Below are 23,673 nucleotides of genomic sequence, written 5' to 3'. Positions count from 1 at the left end.
TATGCTATTGTTTAGATTACTGTATGTGCATAATTTAGATACATTTGAGGATCACTGTCATATGATGGCTGGTTGGTTGTTAATAATAATAATAATAATAATAATAATAATAATAATCCATCCATTATCCATAACTGCTTATCCTGTACAGGGTCGCAGGCAAGCTGGAGCCTATCCCAGCTGACTATGGGCGAGAGGCGGGGTACACCCTGGACAAGTCGCCAGGTCATCACAGGGCTGACACATAGACACAGACAACCATTCACACTCACATTCACACCTACGGTCGATTTAGAGTCACCAGTTAACCTAACCTGCATGTCTTTGGACTGTGGGGGAAACCGGAGCACCCGGAGGAAACCCACGCGGACACGGGGAGAACATCCAAACTCCACACTGAAAGGCCCCCGTCGGCCACTGGGCTCGAACCCAGAACCTTCTTGCTGTGAGGCGACAGTGCTAACCACTACACCATCATGCCTCTATTATTATTATTATTATTATTATTATTATTATTATTATGTAATTAAGTAGCTACATTAATCCAGCCACTGGGGGTGCATAAGCATACTCTTGGTACCAGTCCCAAGCCTGGATAAATTGGAGAGGGTTGCGTCAGGAAGGGCATCTGGCATAAAACTGTGCCAAATCTAACATGCGGAATGAAAAGAGAAAGATACATGGATGTGGTGAGAGAGGACATGAAAGTGGCAGGCGTGGTAGAGAAGGATGCTGAAGACAGGGAGCAATGGAGACGAAAGAGCCGCTGTGGCGACCCCTAATTGGGAGCAGCCAGAAGAAGAAGTTAAGTAGTTACAGTCAGTATTGTATTAATGCCAGGATGGATATTGCTTTTCCTGACTTTGTTTAATTATGTTAAAACTTCATTCGATATTCTTTTTACAAATGTTCCAATTTGCCAAACATCCATCCATTTTCTGTAGCCGCTTATCCTGTTCTACAGGGTCACAGGCAAGCTGGAGCCTATCCCACATAGAGACAAACACATAGAGACAAACAACCATTCACAGTCACACCTACAGTTAATTTAGAGCCACCAATTAGCCTAACCTGCATGTCTTTGGACTGTGGGGGAAACTGGAGCACCCGGAGGAAACCCACGCAGACACGGGGAGAACATGCAAACTCCACACTGAAAGGCCCTCGCCGGCCGCTGGGCTCAAACCCAGAACCTTCTTGCTGTGAGGCGACAGTACTAACCACTACACCACCATTATTATTATTATTATCTCATCTCATCTCATTACCTCTAGCCGCTTTATCCTTCTACAGGGTCGCAGGCAAGCTGGAGCCTATCCCAGCTGACTACGGGCGAAAGGCGGGGTACACCCTGGACAAGTCGCCAGGTCATCACAGGGCTGACACATAGACACAGACAACCATTCACACTCACATTCACACCTACGGTCAATTTAGAGTCACCAGTTAACCTAACCTGCATGTCTTTGGACTGTGGGGGAAACCGGAGCACCCGGAGGAAACCCACGCAGACACGGGGAGAACATGCAAACTCCACACTGAAAGGCCCCTGTCGGCCGCTGGGCTCGAACCCAGGACCTTCTTGCTGTGAGGCGACAGTACTAACCACTACACCACCATTATTATTATTATTATTATTATTATTATTATTATTATACTTACATTCAGTATTGTATTAATGCTAGGATGGATATTGGTTCTCCTGACTTTGTTTAATTATGATAAAACTTCATCCGACATTCTTTTTCACAAATGTTCCAATTTGCCAAACAAATGTATTTATTAAAACACAATATTTATCATATGCACAGATTTAATCCTGCATCGTGATCTGTCTTGCTTAGTTTCCCAAGTTTGGCGTTGAAATCGCCACATACAAACAACAGCCATCTTGAAGGGATTTTGATAGCATTACTTAGTTCATCATACAGTGATTACACAAGAAATTGATTTTCTTGGGCTCCTTTTGTTGCTGGGCCATAAACATTTACAATGCGGCATTTGGCAGTCTTGCCATTTCTTAGTGGAAGGGACAGGTCCATTGTGGCAATGCGGTCACTAATGCGCCCGTAGTTGAGGACGGGGTTTTGTAGCCTTGGTCCTGTTACAAAGCCCAACCCGTGGTGGCTGGTCTTTTTCTGTTCCATAAGGATCAGTTTGTGACCTGTTTGAAGTTGTTGTTCAGACTGACTGGTTACTTTTGTCTCTTGGATGCATGCAATATCGATGTTGTAATATTCACAGTCTGTTCCTAGTGTCTGTCTCTTCGTGGCTGATGTCAGACCTCGCACATTCCATGTAGCAAAAGCAAACTCCGTGGGAGGTGACAGTGCCCGAGGATGCCGGACACAGCTTCTTGGATGAAGAAAGGTAGACATTATAGAGATAGTCCTCTTTATGTGGTTCTCAGCTCGCAATCCTTGACGACGTTAGCTTCCCAACTGCATTGGTACTAACGGGGGGGACCTCGTGAAGGTGTCGCAAAGCACTAGCATCTTTTATCAGTGCCCACGGTCAGCATTTAAACATCCTGCCCGCCACCGTACATCTTGGGTTGGACATATTGCTACTCCCAAGAGAACAGCAGACTCAAAATCCACAATTGCAGTCTTCAACCAGATAGATTTTGTGCTATGCAAACTGAACTGCAAACCACTCCTGAAAGACTCCCGCACTTATGGAGGCACGGACCTCAATTCAGACCACAAGCCGGTAGTAACACATATCCGAATGGAAAACGCCTACCTGGTCCATAAACAGAAGAGAAAGAAAGGCCAGGTCAGATATGACCTCGCAAGGCTCACAACTGACCCCACCACCCAAGTACAATATAGGGAAGACCTACAAAATCAAGTGGCCAACGCACATTATGACAACAACCCAAATAAAGCATTGGATACCTTATTGAAGTTCATGCATATATCTGCTGCCAACACCCTAGGAGTGCTTAAGAGCAACAAGCACAGACAACATACTGAAGACCCCCAAGTTGCAGAGCTGTCAGAGAAACAAAAAGCCCTAAGACTATGCATATACCAAACAGGGAAGAGCAAAGACCAAAGTGTCCTGAGAAAGGAACGTAACACTATCCTTCGGCAGATAAACAAATGACTGAAAGAACTTGAGATAAAAAGAGCAGATGGCTTAGTAGACAAGATTTCTTCCACAAATGACTGTAGCAAAATGTTCAGGGCAACCCGTGCCCTCAGAGTTGGAACTTCTCCATCACTCTCAGTTCACAATGCTGAAGGTCACTTTATTGCCACGGACAAGGGCAAGGCAGATGCAATAAGAGACTGGTTCCTACAGCAATTCACTGACCCAAACGGAGAAAAACTAGAACCTTTCCAAGGTAACCCTAGGCCTCTTGAAGCCGCAATTACAGAGGATGAAGTCAAGAAGGCCATAAAATCCTTGAGAAATGGGCGTTCACCAGGACCTGACGGAGTCAGCAATGAATTATTCAAATATGGGAGCGACATTATATCCCCAGTTTTTACATCCATCTTGAACTATGCCTTCGTACACCACCATCCAGTAGAAGCCATCTGTGAAGGAACACTCATTGCTCTGCCCAAACCCAAAAAACCACCTGCAAACCTGCGTCCTATGCCCTCTTGAACAGTATCCGGAAGATTTTGTCCACTGTCGCACTCCACCGCATCAGAGACAAACTTGACAACTTCACCGGGCCATATCAGAGTGGATTCAAAAGGGGACGTAGTTGTGCAGACATTGTGTGGGCCCAACGCATGCTCATCTCTGTTGTCATGTCCAAACACTGGGACTTCCACAAAATGGGCATAGACATGTCATGTGCCTTTGACACTATAAAACGTTTGAAAATCCTAGAAGTGTTATACCAGGCTGGGTGCAGCAATGATGAAGTGCGACTGGTAAGGCTACTGCTGTCAGGTACCAAGCTGAAGGTACGAGTCAGATCAACACACTCGGCAGACTTTGAAACAACCATCGGTTCGCCACAAGGAGACAGCCTGTCCCGAGTGTTGTTCACCTGCTACCTTGCAGCTGCACTAGAAACTGTACGGAGATCTTCCACGAGACCTAATCCACCCTTCTTTAAACTGGGCATGCCCCTAGAAATGGAGTATGCAGACGATGTGGATTTCCTAGACGAAGAAAAAGATCCACTAGAAAGACTTCTACCTGTTGCTGCCAAAAACCTAAAGGACTCAAACCTGTTCATGAATGAAGGTAAAACAGAGTTCACTCATGTCTACCTGGCTGATACATCAGAGAAGGATGAGAACGACAAATCACTATGAGGAGAAGAGGAATGGAGGAAAAGTAAAATCCTGGGTTCCCTTCTCTGTAGCTCTGCTGATGTAGAGGCATGTTGCATCATGGGTAACATTGCATTTCGATCATTCTGGAAGATTTGGATCCGAAGATCTAGGATTCCTTTGGCAAAGAAGCTACAACTATACAGTGCTTGTTGTGTCTCCATCATGCTATATAACTGCAACAGCTGGGCAACACCAAAGGCAGTTATAGAGAAGCTTGACATCTGCCACCGTAAACACCTGCGTGCTATCACAGGTCATCAGTGGCCTAAGAGTATGGTAACAAACAACACCTTATACAGAATCTGCAACACAACACCTCTCTCCGTAAAAGTCGATCAACTCAGGTGGTCTATGTTTGGACACATCCTTAGAATGCCACAAGACACACCTGCACAAAAAGCTTTGGAATTTGCAGTATTAGGCTCCAGCAGATACAAGACCTGTAAAGGAAGGCATTGTGTAAATCTGCTCAGCACACTGAAGGCAGACCTCAAGCACAGAGGACGAGGTCCTCCTACAACAGAAAAGAAACTCTGAGAGCTAAGGGAGCTTGCAGGATGTGAGACGGAGTGGAAGAAGATGAAGAAAGACTGAATGCAGCTGTAGGACGCTTCCATGACTGTAGATGCAGAAAACCAGTTAATGATGATGATGATATTTATCATAGACAATACTAATACTAATAACCATAAGTCAAGTCAAGTCAACTTTATTGTCAAATATGCTATACATGCTCGGCATACAGCACAGATGAAATTTCAGTCCTCTCTGACCCACTGTGCAAACAGGCAATGCAATAAATAAAAATAAAAATAGAATAATTAAAAAAAACAAACAATATAAACAGTATAAATACTCTAGATAAGAACTAGACATAGACTAAACACTATTTTGTTATGATAATGATCATCATCATAATAAAATAACGCTTCTTCTTCTTCTTATTATTATTATTAGCGGCACGGTGGTGTAGTGGTTCGCACTGTCGCCTCACAGCAAGAAGGTTCTGGGTTCGAGCCCCGTGGCCAACGAGGGCCTTTCTGTGTGGAGTTTGCATGTTCTTCCCGTGTCTGCATGGGTTTCCTCCGGGTGCTCCGGTTTCCCCCACAGTCCAAAGACATACAGGGTAGACTAATTGGTGGCTCTAAATTGACCATAGGTGTGAGTGTGAATGGTTGTCTGTGTCTATGTGTCAGCCCTGCGATGACCTGGCGACTTGTCCAGGGTGTACCCCGCCTTTCGCCCGTAGTCAGCTGGGATAGGCTCCAGCTTGCCTGCGACCCTGTAGAACAGGATAAAGCAGCTACAGATAATGAGATGAGATTATTATTATTATTATTATTATTATTATTATTATCTTTGCGAGGCGGCACGGTGGTGTAGTGGTTAGCGCTGCCGCCTCACAGCAAGAAGGTCCGGGTTCGAGCCCCGTGGCTGGCGAGGGCCTTTCTGTGTGGAGTTTGCATGTTCTCCCCGTGTCCGCGTGGGTTTCCTCTGGGTGCTCCGGTTTCCCCCACAGTCCAAAGACATGCAGGTTAGGTTATCTGGTGACTCTAAATTGACCATAGGTGTGAATGTGAGTGTGAATGGTTGTCTGTGTCTATGTGTCAGCCCTGTGATGACCTGGCGACTTGTCCAGGGTGTACCCCGCCTTTCGCCCGTAGTCAGCTGGGATAGGCTCCAGCTTGCCTGCGACCCTGTAGAACAGGATAAAGCAGCTACAGATAATGAGATGAGATTATTATTATTATTATTATTATTATTATTATTATTATCTTTGCGAGGCGGCACGGTGGTGTAGTGGTTAGCGCTGCCGCCTCACAGCAAGAAGGTCCGGGTTCGAGCCCCGTGGCTGGCGAGGGCCTTTCTGTGTGGAGTTTGCATGTTCTCCCCGTGTCCGCGTGGGTTTCCTCTGGGTGCTCCGGTTTCCCCCACAGTCCAAAGACATGCAGGTTAGGTTATCTGGTGACTCTAAATTGACCGTAGGTGTGAATGTGAGTGTGAATGGTTGTCTGTGTCTATGTGTCAGCCCTGTGATGACCTGGCGACTTGTCCAGGGTGTACCCCGCCTCTCGCCCGTAGTCAGCTGGGATAGGCTCCAGCTTGCCTGCGACCCTGTAGAACAGGATAAAGCGGCTAGAGATAATGAGATGAGATTATTATTATTATTATTATTATTATCTTTGCGAGGCGGCACGGTGGTGTAGTGGTTAGCGCTGTCGCCTCACAGCAAGAAGGTCCGGGTTTGAGCCCCGGGGCCGGCGAGGGCCTTTCTGTGTGGAGTTTGCATGTTCTCCCCGTGTCCGCGTGGGTTTCCTCCGGGTGCTCCGGTTTCCCCCACAGTCCAAAGACATGCAGGTTAGGTTAACTGGTGACTCTAAATTGACCGTAGGTGTGAATGTGAGTGTGAATGGTTGTCTGTGTCTATGTGTCAGCCCTGTGATGACCTGGCGACTTGTCCAGGGTGTACCCCGCCTTTCGCCTGTAGTCAGCTGGGATAGGCTCCAGCTTGCCTGCGACCCTGTAGAACAGGATAAAGCGGCTAGAGATAATGAGATGAGATTATCTTTGCTTTTTTGTTTGCTTGTTATTTATTTATTTATTGTATTTATTTATTTGTTTATATTTGTTTTATATAAATCATTGCAATTATTAACCGTCGCACATCTCCCAAACATCGTACATTTTCTTCTTGTTATTAAAATATAATCTCTATCGTTTGCTGTTTTTTTTTTTTAATAAGGCATTTTAAAGGGCAGCTTTTTTTTCCTGTCAGAGGTCCTCTGTTCTCCCGGAAGAAGCGGCTCGCACCGCTCGCACGCTGTTGGCTCGTGTTTACAAATTGGGTTGAATTCCATATTGTTCCTTATTGGTCGTGTAGTGCACTACTGTAGGGAGGATTAAGCCGCTGTTTTAAGCAGGATGTAGTGCAGTGCTGTAGGGAGCACCGAGTGGTTTGGGACTTAACCCTAGTAAACCGGTGTGTGTCTGTGGAGTAAGGTATTTGACATAGTGACAGACTCCTTCAAGGAAAACGTTATTTTAATGCTGTTGTGTGATTTAAAGAATAAAGAAAATGAAAGTTGTTGCACTGATAAGGTAACAAGGTGTCGTTTTGTTTGCTAACTCTTATTTATTTATTTGTTTGTTTGTCCCAGAATTATCTAAGTATCCAGCATAACTGTGTTTATTATTAATTTAGCTGTGACACACACAAAAAAGTTTACAGTTATTCATAATATAAGTGCATGTGTTTATAAATGCAGCAGAGCAGCTACACATTCATGCACATTCACCTACCAGGTAAAACAAACAAACAAACAAACAAACAATAAATACATAAATTCTCTTGTGCTGTTCACAGTGGTGGCAAAGACAGCTGTTACAACATGATGCAGTGTGTTGCTGCAGGACACACTATAGTAGCTCTGGCCAACCTCCGACCAGCTCACACAGGTGAAATCATAAACCTGATCCTCAATCCTGAAATCACTGCTTGTGAAAAGTTGTAATGAAACTTTCTCTTCGCTCTGTGTCACTCAGATGAACTTGACAGCTACATGTATCAAACGGTTGGGCATCAGGCTATTGAGCTGTATGCAGAGGCCATGGATCTGCCGCTCTACAGAAGGACCATCGAGGGCTCGAGTGTGGACACAAGCAGAGAATACAGTCCGAACAACGCCGATGAGGTGGAAGACCTGTACCAGCTGCTTCAACTTGTGAAGGTAATCCTCATGAAGGTGCTTTGTAAGTAAATACAAGCTTAAGATTTCTCATCTCATCTCATGATCTCTAGCCGCTTTATCCTGTTCTACAGGGTCGCAGGCAAGCTGGAGCCTATCCCAGCTGACTACGGGCGAAAGGCGGGGTACACCCTGGACAAGTCACCAGGTCATCACAGGGCTGACACATAGACACAGACAACCATTCACACCTACGGTCAATTTAGAGTCACCAGTTAACCTAACTTGCATGTCTTTGGACTGTGGGGGAAACCGGAGCACCCGGAGGAAACCCATGCGGACACGGGGAGAACATGCAAACTCCACACAGAAAGGCCCTCGCCGGCCACGGGGCTCGAACCCGGACCTTCTTGCTGTGAGGCGACAGCGCTAACCACTACACCACCGTGCTGCCGATGCCAGATCATTTCACAAGTAAACAGACTAGTCAGTCAGGAGCCCCCAAGCATAACTACATCATCACTTGTTTACCCAAATGCATTGTGGGGGATAGCCGGGGTCAGTAGTTGAGCGATATGACGGATGTCAGATTAATTTTACATGAGAGCGATGTGAGAGGAATGATTTTGCCATGCTCTGTCATGGATGACAATGAAATTGGTGATTTAAAGAGGTGGATAACATGTCGAGGGTTTACAGCAGGAAAATCGGAATCCAAATCAAGCTTGGTGAGAAGGTAAGAGTCTAGACCGAGTCTACCACACTGTACTACAAACAATATCATCAAATCTCAGAATGTCTTATTTCTGAGGATGTATATTGCACCAGCTAAACTTTATCGAGAAAACAAATCTATCAGGAATTGGCACTGGTTCAAGCCCAGTAGCCGGCGGGGGCCTTTCTGTGTGGAGTTTGCATGTTTTCGCCGTGTCTGCGTGGGTTTCCCCTACAGCCCAAAGAGATGTGGTTAAGTTAATATGGGACGGCCTTGGGCTGAGGTGCCCTTGAGCGAGGCACCTAACTCCCAACTGCTCCCCGGGCGCTGTTAGCATGGCTGCCCAGTGCTCTGGGTATGTGTGTGTGCTCATTGCTCACGTGTGTGTGCGCATGTGTGTGTTCACTGCTTCAGATGGGTTAAATGCAGAGAGGAATTTCACAAGTATGTGATGAATAAAGTTGTGCTTTCTTTCTTTCTTTCTTTCTTTCTTTCTTTCTTTCTTTCTTTCTTTCTTTCTTTCTTTCTTTCTTTCTTTCTTTCTTTCTTTCTTTTTTCTTTCTTTCGTTGTATGTATGGGTAGCCTGTCTGAAATTGGCTGTAATGTCTGTAGTGTTCAGGGCAAAGTTACATTCATGTTAGGCCTACTGCCAGGTATGGCAAAACTTTATAGACCTCATCGATGAAAATGTGCGAACAACATAAATAATTAGTCTGCTAAATAATTTCATTCCTAAATGAAATCGTCGTGGCTCAGGTGGATAAGGCACCATACCATAAATCCGGGGACCCGGGTTCGATTCCGACCCGAGGTCATTTCCCGATCCCTCCCTGTCTCTCTCCCGCTCATTTCCTGTCTCTACATTGTCCTATCCAATAAAGGTGGAAAAAGCCCCAAAAAATCTTAAAAAAAAAACAAAAACAGTGGATTAAGTTGATACGTATGTGACCCAGATGGTGACGCATTAATAAATGCCGCTAGTGAGGTACACTGAACATTATACAGTCAAGCCGGAAAGTCTGCACACCCCTTTCATCTTCTCTACGTTTTATCACGTTACAGATTTATTCTACAATAGATGGAGTTCTTTTTTTGTCACAAAATTCTCCACAAAATATTCCATAATGACAAAGTGAAAGCAGGTTTTTAGAAAATATGCAATTTTATTTTACTGACAAAAATAGGTTATTTAGGGGTTACATATCTGTACACACCCTTAGCCTAATATTTGGTTGATGCACCTTTGGCAGCAATTATAGCTTCAAGGCGTCTTGGGAAAGAAGCTACGAGCTTGGCACACTTGTTTCTGGACATTTTTGCCCATTCCTCTTGGTATATCCTTGCTAGCTCCGTCAGGTTGGATGGGGAGCATTGCTACACAGCCATTTTCAGCTCCTTCCACAGATGTTCAATTGGATTCAGGTCTGGGTTCTGGCTGGGCCACTCAAGGACATTCACAGACTTTCTCTGAAGCCACTCCTTTGTTCTCTTGGCTGTGTGCTTCGGGTCGTTGTCATGTTGGAAGGTAAACCTTCTCCCCAGTCTGAGGTCCAGAGCGCTCTGGAGCAGGTTTTCTTCAAGTATCTCGGTGTATTTAGCTGCATTCATCTTTCTCTCAGGACTAGTCGCCCCGTTCCCGCTGCTGAAAAACATCCCCACATCATGATACTGCCACCACTGTAGAGATGGCATTAGCCAGGTCATGAGCGGTGCCTGGTTTCCTCCAGACGTGACGCTTGGTATTCAGGCCAAAAAGTTCAATTTTGGTTTCATCAGACCAGAGAATCTTGTTTCTCATGGTTTGAGAGTCCTCTAGGTGCCTTTTGGCAAACTCCAAGCAGTCGGTCATGTGCCTTTTTATGAAGGAGTGGCTTCCATCTGGCCACTCTACCATAAAGGCCTGATTTGTGGAGTGCTGCCTGGATGGTTGATCTTCTGAAAGGGTCTCCCATCTCCACAAGGATACACTGGAGCTCTGTCAGAGTGACCTCAGGTTCCTGCGCACCTCCCTGGCCAAGACCCATCTTCCGTGATCGCTCAATTTGGCCAGGCGGCCAGGTCTAGGAAGATTCTTGGTGGTTCCAAGCTTCTTCCATTTACGAATGATGGTGGCCACTGCGCTCTTTGGGACCTGTAAAGCTGCAGCAATTTTTCTGTACCCTGCTCCAGACCTGTGCCTTGACACATGCTGCGTTCATGTGCTATGGGAAGATGATATTTTCCAGTTGGGAAGTGGTATTTACCAGTGTGTTGTGTTCACATGCTTTTGTTGTTGTTGTTGACAAATTAAAGATGGTGGACCAGATTCAGAATCAGGCCTGTTATTTGGCTAAAACAATTAGATATATTATATTACACGTATTATATTACACTTGTTAATGACGCAACATTGCATAGACACCAAAAACTACCCACTAGTACTAGGTAAAAAAAAACAAAACTTTAGTAGCGTACAATGCTTACCATTCAAGTGTCTTGTACCGCTCGCCGCCATGCTGAAAAGGTTAAAGTTCATCTCATCTCGGCAACTCGTGTATCAAAATTTTCTACGAGTTGCCCAGTGGAAAATACCACAAGAGGGGGCGTTCATGTGTGCTCTCCATGTCGGTGTTTGGTATTTACCATAATTCCTATAGCACATGAACGCACCAACAATCCTGTTTCTGAGGTCTGCAGATAATTCCTTTGACCCCATGGCTTGGCGTTTGCTCTGACATGTACTGTCAACTGTGGGACCTTATATAGGCAGGTGTTGGCAATCCTTAATCATGTCCAATCAATTGAATTTACCACAGGTAGACTCCAATTAAGTTGTTAAGAAACATCTCAAGCAGCATCAGTGGGAAAAAAATGCACCTCAGCTCACTTTTGGGTGCCATATCAAAGGGTGTGCACACTTGTGTACATATGATATTTTACATTTTATTTTTTAATAAATTAGCACAAATGTCCTAAAAACCTGCTTTCACTTTGTCATTATGGGCTATTTTGTGTATAATTTTGTGACAAAAAATGAACTCAATCTATTGTAGAATAAGTCTGTAACGTAATAAAGCGTGGAGAATGTGAAAGGGGTGTGCAGACTTTCCGGCTTGACTGTATATACCCGAAAGAGAACCCTTGGTGGTTTGGGAGTTTTATCGGTCCGACAGGCTCGTTCGGCTGGCGAGTGCTTCGGCACGCTGAGAGGCAAAGGCCGAAGAATGCTTCTTTGTTTTACAGGCTTTGGAATATCGCTAGTTTCAGACGATGAACAGTGTCGATTGTTATAATCATCTATAACCGAAAGCCGTTCCGCAGACCATGGAAATATTGCTGGGTCATGGTTTAATTCTGTCTTTTTCCCACCAGAGAAATGTAAGCTACAAACGCTTGTCCATTTCGATTCAGTTCGAAGGTTTTCGTTGCGGATTAAACTTATCCATTTCTTTCTTCTTGACTGGCAGCTGATAAAAGCTCAAATGAGGTGTTCTCTTTGTTGTGGAGACACAGTAAGGCACACTTTAGGCATGGTTAAAACCGGTTAGACAGAACAATGTAGGGTTTAACAAAGGCAAAAGTAAACAATACGGCAGAGCTGACCCCAGGTATCGCCCATAATGGATTGCGGTAAACAAGCGATGACGTAGTTATGGGTTCGGGTCATTCCTAAGTCTTTTGGGCTTCAAGTTTTTACGTTTTCCAGATGCCATCATGATGTTCATTAGTATCCACTGCATGCACCAATACTCAAGTCTCCTGGTATGACCTGAGTATGTTTACAGCTACAAAATAATCTGGTAAATATCAAAATGTTCGTATACAGTGACCTCCACATGTAATGGGACTGCAGGAAATGTCTTCATGAGTGTGTCAGTAATCAGATTTCTTTTGGAATGCATGTTTTATACACCTTTTATATTTAAACAACTGCCAAATTTATACAACCCACCAAAAAAAACCAAGGCTGGAAACTTTGAACCTTCAAGACTTTTTGCTGGAATAGTTTACTCTCATACAGTTATTAGGTGTTTGATTCATTAAAAATAAATGTTGCATAGCCTTTGGCTGCTTAATTTAAACACTATACATTTATACACTGATATCTGGTTATATCTGGTGCACAGGCATAAATGGAGAAAAATTAAGGATTGCATGCAATGAATAATGAAACAAAAGCTTTATTGGACTTCTTAAAATCTCATAATGATTTAATCCAATTTACAACCCCGATTCCAAAAAAGTTGGGACAAAGTACAAATTGTAAATAAAAATGGAATGCAATGATGTGGAAGTTTCAAAATCCCATATTTTATTCAGAATAGAACATAGATGACATATCAAATGTTTAAACTGAGAAAATGTATCATTTAAAGAGAAAAATTAGGTGATTTTAAATTTCATGACAACAACACATCTCAAAAAAGTTGGGACAAGGCCATGTTTACCACTGTGAGACATCCCCTTTTCTCTTTACAACAGTCTGTAAACGTCTGTGGACTGAGGAGACAAGTTGCTCAAGTTTAGGGATAGGAATGTTAACCCATTCTTGTCTAATGTAGGATTCTAGTTGCTCAACTGTCTTAGGTCTTTTTTGTCGTATCTTCCGTTTTATGATGCGCCAAATGTTTTCTATGGGTGAAAGATCTGGACTGCAGGCTGGCCAGTTCAGTACCCGGACCCTTCTTCTACGCAACCATGATGCTGTAACTGATGCAGTATGTGGTTTGGCGTTGTCATGTTGGAAAATGCAAGGTCTTCCCTGAAAGAGACGTCGTCTGGATGGGAGCATGTGTTGCTCTAGAACCTGGATATACCTTTCAGCATTGATGGTGTCTTTCCAGATGTGTAAGCTGCCCATGCCACACGCACTAATGCAACCCCATACCATCAGAGATGCAGGCTTCTGAACTGAGCGCTGATAACAACTTGGGTGGTCCTTCTCCTCTTTAGTCCGAATGACACGGCGTCCCTGATTTCCATAAAGAACTTCAAATTTTGATTCGTCTGACCACAGAACAGTTTTCCACTTTGCCACAGTCCATTTTAAATGAGCCTTGGCCCAGAGAAGACGTCTGTGCTTCTGGATCATGTTTAGATACGGCTTCTTCTTTGAACTATAGAGTTTTAGCTGGCAACGGCAGATGGCACGGTGAATTGTGTTCACAGATAATGTTCTCTGGAAATATTCCTGAGCCCATTTTGTGATTTCCAATACAGAAGCATGCCTGTATGTGATGCAGTGCCGTCTAAGGGCCCGAAGATCACGGGCACCCAGTATGGTTTTCCGGCCTTGACCCTTACGCACAGAGATTCTTCCAGATTCTCTGAATCTTTTGATGATATTATGCACTGTAGATGATGATATGTTCAAACTCTTTGCAATTTTACACTGTCGAACTCCTTTCTGATATTGCTCCACTATTTGTTGGCGCAGAATTAGGGGGATTGGTGATCCTCTTCCCATCTTTACTTCTGAGAGCCGCTGCCACTCCAAGATGCTCTTTTTATACCCAGTCATGTTAATGACCTATTGCCAATTGACCTAATGAGTTGCAATTTGGTCCTCCAGCTGTTCCTTTTTTGTACCTTTAACTTTTCCAGCCTCTTATTGCCCCTGTCCCAACTTTTTTGAGTGACGTCAAAGCAAAATAGAAACCCGGATGTCGGCCATGTTGGTGGATATACAGTACAAATGCGGGGTCAAGTGACATTCTGTACAAAACACAGTCACGCGTGCGCAACTCTCTTTGTTTTTCCACTGCTTTAAGCGTTCTTTTAGCTCTGCCATATCTTTGTGCTGTATATGGTTGTGGTCACAACAGTCCTCGTGACCGTGGCACGTTCCGATTTTTTAGAATTTCGTCCGTGATTCGGAAAGAGGGCGAGGAAACTCTGAGGCTTAGTACGGAGAGGAGACTAGCACGGCTGAATAACATCGGTAGGGCTGATCTAACAGAGGCTAAAACCAAAACAGCTTGTGTTTGCAGTAATCATTTTATCTCAGATGAAATTCAAACGCGGGGTGGCACGGTGGTGTAGTGGTTAGCGCTGTCGCCTCACAGCAAGAAGGTCCTGGGTTCGAGCCCCGGGGCCGGCGAGGGCCTTTCTGTGTGGAGTTTGCATGTTCTCCCCATGTCCGCGTGGGTTTCCTCCGGGTGCTCCGGTTTCCCCCACAGTCCAAAGACATGCAGGTTAGGTTAACTGGTGACTCTAAATTGACCGTAGGTGTGAATGTGAGTGTGAATGGTTGTCTGTGTCTATGTGTCAGCCCTGTGATGACCTGGCGACTTTTCCAGGGTGTACCCCGCCTTTCGCCCGTAGTCAGCTGGGATAGGCTCCAGCTTGCCTGCGACCCTGTAGAAGGATAAAGCGGCTAGAGATAATGAGATAAGATGAATGAGATGAAATTCAAACGCTTTCTCGATAATATCATGGAAGAATTTTATTTCGTGTTGCTAGAATTTTGCTTTAAAATGAGCGTTCTCTTGTCGTAGTTCACTCGGTCGTTGTTTATAATTTTAACACGTGTATTACCATTTCGCTTCTAGGAGCGCCAGCAAAATTATAGGATAGAAACAATCCAGACTGGGCATCCAATCAGAAAATGGGCTGTGTTTCGTCCAAGGTCGGACTTGATTCTTCAGCAGCCAAACCAGATAGAATGCGATATCTGGGCACTTGATGGTCGGTAGAAGCGTCTTATCTTCAGAAAAGTCTGACTTTTTTCAATAATATGTGTCAAAACCACACATATCTATCTTCTCTTTGTATCGAATCTTCACTCAACCGTTCAACTTGTGGTAATACTGAGAAAATTCAGCACTGTTTACAGACACGCTTTCAGTGGCTGCCATCCTAGTTGCTTTGTATATCCACCATCATGACGGACGCTCATGACGTAGCACGTTTTGATCACATGGTTGCAAGTCATCTGTATGAGCTGATAGCCTAGTAGTAGAGTAGCCAATCAGAGCGCATGATTGCTCATATCCAGTGAATGTGGATAGAATAATATAATACAGTGGTATGCAAAAGTTTGGGCACCCCTGGTCAAAATTGCTGTTACTGTGAACAGTTAAGCAAGTTGAAGATGAAATGATCTCCAAAAGGCATAAAGTTAAAGATGACTCATTCCCTTTATATTTTAAGCAAAAACAATTTTTTATTTTCATCTTTTACATTTTCAAAATGACAAAAAAGGAAACGGGCCCGAAGCAAAAGTTTGGGCACCCTGCATGGTTAGTACCTAGTAACACCCCCTTTGGCAAGTATCACAGCTTATAAACACTTTTTGTAGCCAGATAATAATCTTTCAGTTCTTACCTGGGGGATTTTCACACATTCGTTCTCGCAAAAGGCTTCCAGTTCTACAAGTTTCTTGGGCTATCTTGCATGCACTGCTCTTTTGAGATCTATCCACAGATTTTCAATGATGTTTAGGTCAGGGGACTGTGAGGGCCAGGGCAAAACCTTCAGCTTGGGCCTCTTGAGGTATTCCATTGTAGATTTTGAGGTGTGTTTTGGATCATCGTCTTATTGTAGGACCCGTCCTCTTTTTAACTTCAACTTTTTTACAGATGGTGTGATGTTTGCTTCCAGAATTTGCTGGTATTTATTCGAATCCATGCTTCCCTCGACCAATGAAATGTGCCCTGTGTCACTGGCTGCAACACAACCCCAAAGCATGATCGATCCACACCCATGCTTCAGAGTTGGAGAGGTGTTCTTTTCCTGGAATTTGGCACCCTCTTTTCTCCAAACATACCTTTGCACATTGTGGCCAAAAAGTTCTATTTTGATTTCATCAGTCCACAGGACTTGTTTCCAAAATGCATCAGGCTTATTTAGATGTTCATTTGCAAACTTCAGACGATGAATTTTGTGGCTAGGACGCAGGAAAGGTTTTCTTCTGATGACTCTCCCATGAAGGTCACATTTGTTCAGGTGTTGCTGCATAGTAGAGCAGTGCACCACCACTCCAGGGTCTGCTAAATCTTTCTGAAGGTCTTTTGCAGTCAAACAGGGGTTTTTATTTGCCTTTCTAGCAATCCAATGAGCAGTTCTTTCAGAAAGTTTTCTTCATCTTCCAGACCTCACCTTGATCTCCACTGTTTCTGTTAACTGCCATTTCTTAATAACATTACGATCTGAAGAAACAGCTACCTGAAAACACTTTGCTATGTTCTTGTAGCCTTCTCCTGCTCTGTGAGCATCAAGTATTTTATTATTCAGAATGCGAGGGAGTTGCTTAGAGGAGCCCATGGCTGTTGATTTTAGGGACAAGTTTGAGGAGTCAGAGAATTTATACAGCTTTGAAATCTGCATCATCTGACCTTTCCTAATGAAGAATTTGAACAAGCCACAGCTCAATAAGCTAATTAAGGTCTGGAACCTTGGTAAAAGTTACCTGAGAACTCAAATGTATTGGGGTGCCCAAACTTTCGCATGGTGTTCCTTTTCTTTTTTTCACTCTCCAACTGTACAAAACAAAACTAATACACAAATCTTGCAGAAAACGCTGAAAAGAAATGTGTCGTCTTTACCTTTATGCCTTTTGGTGATCAGTTCATCTTCTGCTCACTTAACTGTTCACAGTAACAGACATTTTCAGCAAGGGTGCACAAACTTTTGCATGCCACTGTATATAGTGTGCATATAGTCATATAGTGTGAAACTGTCTTCAAGTATTGTGTTTTTTATTACAGTGTGTTATTTTTATGCCCTGCTGTTGTGTAAGCACATGTCCAAAAAGTAGTAAGAAGATTCAGTGAAATTGTTCTGCCAGTGGTTTGAATTATTTGTTTCTCTTCTCTTCTCTTCTCTTCTCTTCTCTTCTCTTCTCTTCTCTTCTCTTCTCTTCTCTTCTCTTCTCTTCTCTTCTCTTCTCTTCTCATAAGAGTCTTCTTTTTTACTCTTATTTCTTGTTGCTCATGGATGTTCTTAAGCTTTCTGTGGCTCTCTCACTACTATAGTTGTTGCTGATAATTTAAAAAAAAAAAAAAAAAAAATATATATATATATATATATATATATCATCTCATCTCATTATCTCTAGCCGCTTCATCCCTCTACAGGGTCGCAGGCAAGCTGGAGCCTATCCCAGCTGACTACGGGTGAAAGGCGGGGTACACCCTGGACAAGTCGCCAGGTCATCACAGGGCTGACACATAGACACAGACAACCATTCACACTCACATTCACACCTACGGTCAATTTAGAGTCACCAGTTAACCTAACCTGCATGTCTTTGGACTGTGGGGGAAACCGGAGCACCCGGAGGAAACCCACACGGACACGGGGAGAACATGCAAACTCCACACAGAAAGGCCCTCGCCGGCCACGGGGCTCGAACCCAGGACCTTCTTGCTGTGAGGCGACAGCGCTAACCACTACACCACCGTCCCGCCCATATATATATATATATATATATATATTAGTGCTGTCAAAAATGTCGCGTTATTAACGCGTTAACTTGACTCAATTTTAACGTTGATAATTTTTTTATCGCGAGATTAACGCTCTGTGACATGATGTAGGTTTTTCATAAGCTTTTGAAACTGCCAGGAACTTGGAACAGAGACTTTGCATAGCAGCTAGACTGTAATGCCACGCCCCGCACAGCCAGAGTCCTCTACCCTCCTCCCCCAAAGAACCAGCGCGGGCAGGGCACGCTAGTAGAGATGGGATTTATGGCTCTTTGATGGGATCCGCATCTTTGTGATCCGTTCCTTGAAAAGAGCCGTTCAAAAGACTGGCTCATTTGGCTCATTTTAAATATTTATTCAGTTTTAAGAAGACAGCGTCTAAAGAAGCCAGATCCCTCTGAACTGTAAACTCAATGCTATCCCAGAAATCCTTCCTGTAATATGCAAATTTGGCCGCCTCTGATTGGACAGCGCGACGCATCAACAGGCAGAAAGTGTAAAAGTACAAAATGTGTTAAGTGAGCTGAAACAGTAAAGATCAGATTCAATGCAATATTTATCAATGAACAACTTTAATATAATAGTGTACTTTATATTATAATCAAGCATGTCAAGCCTACCGTCACTGTGTAACCTGTCTCACTTCACTCATGGTTCTTTTGCTAGCCCCGGTGTTCGGCGTAGGTTTCAGTTTGCAGTGGCTGTGTCAAGACGTGTTATGCTTTGCAATAAAAAAAAACATTGGCACAAAGCAAGCCCATTCACTTTTTTATGCTGATAAGAGAATTACAATGGTTTTTCATGTGACAAAAATGTGCGATTAAATTGCGATTAATCGCGAGTTAACTATGACAGTCGCGACATTAATCGCGATTAAATATTTTAATCGCTTGACAGCACTAATATATATATATATATTATATATCTTCAAGTGCTCCCAGAGAGTGTGATTCAGGTCACAGGGGGACTAAAATCATTTTATTTGCAGTTGGAGCTTCTCAAAATTAAAGATACTGACTGCAGAGTCATCTGAAATGTTTAAAAAAAAATGTATTGTGCATGGCATTTTCCTATGTCCCGTAAGAACAATATAATGCGGATGAGATGTGATCGTTTTGATGTGCCGAGGGTCGCTTTCCTCCGTTTTGAGACCGAATATCCCACCTCTTGAGGTGAACAGTACAGCCCTACTGAAACAGCTGAACGCGAGGAGCTTGAACTAATTAGCATAACTATGGAACTGTGTCACACCACGATGGCGACGCGTCGAAAACACCGTGACTCTGCATCGACCTCGGAGAGTTTTGAGTCGCAGGGATGTAATTTGTGGTTGACATTCGCGAATAGATCCGTGAAACAAAAGACGAACGTATCTTTTCTCTGTTACTGCTTTTGTGTTCTCGTTTCTTTCTCTGTAAGATCCAAAGATGAGGTGTGTAACTCCATACTCATACTCGCCAATCCAAGACCAGCGCTGTAAATTCTTCGCCAGATTTCGCGCCTGGTTCATCCTTTAGTTGATTGAGTCCAGCAGTCGATCTGTTCCTTCATGAAAATTCTTGCAGACAATGTTTTCGTTTCCATCATTTTTTAGCTGATTCCCTTTCATATTTTCCTTTCCTTTTCCGATGGATTTTAGTGGGCGGGAGAGAGGAGTCTGCCATGTTTGTCCACGCCGACTTGTTTTGGTGAAAAGTAGGTCAAACATGCCTCACGGTGGTCACGTGATATTGTTGCTCGCTTGCTTCGGCGAGCTCTGGAATTGTAAAACGCGGGACACTTTTTATCTCGGCAAAATATTTACACATGGGATACACGGTGTGTGCAGCAGCGCAACTCCTCAATTTCAACTCAAATCAATGCGAAACATCTCGAAACACCGACAGCAAGAGAAATAGAACATTTTTGCCCAGAATTCAACTTTGCAGTCAGCACCTTTAAATATCACCTGGTCAGTATCCATTCTTTAGCTGTCTGTGAGCTCGTGGCTACTATAGCCTCAGATTCCTGCTCTTAGTTGACACGAGTGGAACCCGGTGTGGTGCTGCTGTAGCACATCTGCCTCAAGAACAGCAGCTTTATTCATCACATGTACAGTTGTGAAATTCTACCTCTGCATTTAACCCATCTGGAGCAGTGAACACACACAAGTGAGCAGTGAGCACACACACATACCCAGAGCAGTGGGCAGCTATGCTACAGCGCCCGAGGAACAGTTAGGGGTTAGGTGTCTCACTCATGGGCACTTCAGCCTAAGTTAACCTAACTGTGTGTCTTTGAACTGTGGGAGGAAACCCATGCAGATACGGGGAGAACATGCACACTCCACACAGAAAGGCCCCCGTCAGCCACTGGGCTCGAACCCAGAACCTTCTTGCTGTGAGGCGACAGTGCTAACCACTACACCACCGTGCTGCCCAAAATTGCTGCTCATTGGATATTTTGGTTTTTTTGTTATTAAAATCCCAGGAGCTCAACCACCAACCCATCTATTAAGAACACGTCATGTATATACAGTGCCAGTGAAAAGTTTGCACACCCCTACTCATTCATAGATTTTTCTGTATTTTGACTATTTTCTACCTTGTAGAACATCACTGAAGACATCAAAACTATGAAATAAGATCTGGGACATATGTGATAGTGTTAAAAAACAAAAATTATTTTTCATATTTTAAATTCTTCAAAGTCTCCACCATTTGCCTTGATGACGCTTTGCACACTATCGGCATTATCTTAACCAGCTTCATGAGGTCGTCATGTGGAATGCTTTTCAATTAACAGGTGCCTCGTCAAAAGTTAATTAGTGCGATTTCTTGCCTTCTTAATGCGTTTGAGATCAGGCAGTAAATAATAATAATAATAATAATAATAATAATAATAAGTTAAATTTATATAGCGCCTTTCAAGAAACCCAAGGACGCTTTACAATTATAGACAAAGAAAAAAAAAATAAAAATAATAATAAAAAATAAAAAGTAAAACGTCCACCGAATAGGGGTCAGGATGTAATTCCCGTGGTGTAGCAGCCACAGTCCCACCAAAAGGCGCACGAAAACGAGTCCCACATCTCCAGCACCGCCGCCGTGACGCCGTCAACAACATCGCTCGAACACCACGCCATGGATCCACAAAGCGAGCAGAGAAGCACCGCCACGCAGAGCGCTGGTGTGTCCCAAACCGACTGCACAGCTGCTGCGACGCCACCGAGCAACATCGCTCGGAACATCACGCCAAGCACTAAAGCACAGAGCGCTGGACAACCACGATGTAAAATGAGCAACAGGCTCACTGCAGTCCACAGCTGGGAGCACAGGCATCACCCACGGCGAACCAAGGCCTGGAGGGAACCGACGCCCAAAACTGGGTCTGGAGCTACACCACAACCGGCGGACAAAAACACTCAAACAAACATCAAACTACACAAACACACAGGAAAAAAATAAATAAATAAATAAAAATAGAAAAAGAAAGAAAATAAAAATGAAATAAAATAAAAAAGTTCTGGTGAGAAGCGGCAGCCAGAACACGCACGACGTACTCTCAACCGGAAACGGAAACGAAAAAAAGCAGGTAATAATAAGTAATAATAATACAGTAAACAGCCCTATTCCACAACTGTAGTAATCCATATTATGTCAAGAACCGCTCAACTAAGTAAAGAGAAACTATATCTATCATTACTTTAAGACATGAAGTGTCTTTTAATTAATACAAATAAAGAAAATCCACTGAATTAGAAGCTGGGTCCAGACTTTTGACTGGTACTGTATATATCTCCCAAAAAGAGTTGTTGATGCTCATTTTGTAAAGGTTACAAAATCATCTCTCAAGTATTTGGACTCCACCAATCCACAATCGGACACATGGAGGGCATTTAAGACCATTGTTACCCTCCCCAGGAGATCAATAAAGATCACTCTAATAAGAGCAAGGTGTGTCATAGTCCACGAGGTCACAAAGGAACCCAGGGTAACTTCTAAGCAACTAAAGGCATCTCTTACACTGGCTAATATTAATGTTGATGAGTCCACCAGCAGGAGAACACTGAACAATAATGGTATTCATGGCAGGGTTGCAAGGAGAAAACCACTGCTCTTCAAAAAGAACATTGGTGCTTGAGTACAGTTTGGTAAATATCATGTGGATTAAAGATTAGAAGGCTATTGGAAATATTTTGCAGGCGGATGAGACCAAAGTAGATATTTTTGGCTTAAATGAGAAGCATTATGTTTGAAGAAAGGAAAACACTGCATTCCAGCAGAAGACCCTTATCCTATCTGTGAAACATGGTGGTGGTAGTATCATGGTTTTTACCTGTTCTTCTGCATCTGGGGCAGGACAACTTGCCATCAGTGATAGAACAATGAATTCTGAATTATACCAGTTAGTTCTAAAGGAAAATGTCAGGACATCTGTCCATGAACTGAATCTCAAGAGAAGGTGGGTCATGCAGCAAGACAACGACCCTAAGCACACAAGTCGTTCTACCAAAGAATGGTTAAAGAAGAATAAAGTTAATGTTTTGGAACGGCCGAGTCAAAGTTCCGACCATAATCCAATCGAGATATTGTATGAGGAGTTCATGTGAGTAAAGCCAACAACATCCTAGAGTTAAAGCTTTTCTGTCCAGAGGAATGGGATAAAAATCCTCCGAGCTGATGTACAGAACTGATCAACAGTTACAGGAAACATTTTACAGTTATTGCTGCACAAGGGGGTCACACCAGATACTGAAAGCACAGGTTCACATACTTTTGCCACTTCCTGATATGTAATATTGGATCATTTTCCTCAATAAATAAATGACCAAGTATAATGGGGAAGCCATGGCCTAATGGATAGAGAAGTACCTTTGGGACCAGAAGCTTGCTGGTTCAGTTCCCTGGGCGAGCAGGAATGGCTGAAGTGCCCTTGAGCAAGGCACCTAACCCCTAACTGCTCCCCAGGCTGCTCTGGGTACATTGTACGTCGCTCTGGATAAAAGCGTCTGCTAAATGCCTCGGATGTAATGTAATGAATGTGATATTTTTGTCTCGGTTGTTTAATTGGGTTCTTTTTATCTACTTTTAGGACTCGTGAAAATCTGATGATGTTTTAGAGAAAAATCTAACAATCGAGATTGAAATTCTTTATGCCAATAATTATTCGTTTTGGTTCAAAAGAGAACCCAGTCATGTACAGTGGCATGCAAAAGTTTGTGCACCCTTACTGAAAATGTCTGTTACTGTGAACAGTCAAGTGAGCAGAAGATGGACGGATCACCAAAAGGCATAAAGGTAAAGACGACACATTTCTTTTCAGCGTTTTCTGCAAGATTTGTGTATTATTTTTGTTTTGTACAATTGGAGAGTGAAAAAAGAAAAGGAACACCATGCGAAAGTTTGGGCACCCTAATACATCTGAGTTCTCAGGTAACTTTTACCAACGTTCCAGACCTTAATTAGCTTATTGAGCTGTGGCTTGTTCAAATTCTTCATTAGGAAAGGTCAGATGATGCAGATTTCAAAGCTGTATAAATTCTCTGACTCCTCAAACTTGTCCCTAAAGTCAACAG

At 43.4% G+C, this 23,673-nt stretch overlaps 1 protein-coding gene across 3 annotated transcripts in view; it reads left to right on the top strand.

The window, feature by feature from the left end:
• The first annotated feature begins 7,290 nt into the window (after positions 1-7,290).
• Positions 7,291-23,673, top strand: part of dph6 (diphthamine biosynthesis 6) — a 206,038-nt gene continuing 189,655 nt past the window's right edge. For all 3 annotated transcript variants that reach the window (XM_060934602.1, XM_060934603.1, XM_060934601.1), the window contains exons 1-3: positions 7,291-7,406; positions 7,672-7,763; positions 7,851-8,035. In XM_060934602.1, the coding sequence (XP_060790585.1) occupies positions 7,384-7,406; positions 7,672-7,763; positions 7,851-8,035 (300 nt within the window). In that variant the 5' untranslated portion in view covers positions 7,291-7,383. The remainder of the gene's footprint in view (positions 7,407-7,671; positions 7,764-7,850; positions 8,036-23,673) is intronic.

This window comes from Neoarius graeffei, chromosome 11, assembly GCF_027579695.1.
Source record: "Neoarius graeffei isolate fNeoGra1 chromosome 11, fNeoGra1.pri, whole genome shotgun sequence".
Lineage (NCBI taxonomy): Eukaryota > Metazoa > Chordata > Actinopteri > Siluriformes > Ariidae > Neoarius > Neoarius graeffei.
This window is presented reverse-complemented; position numbering and strand designations above follow the sequence as displayed.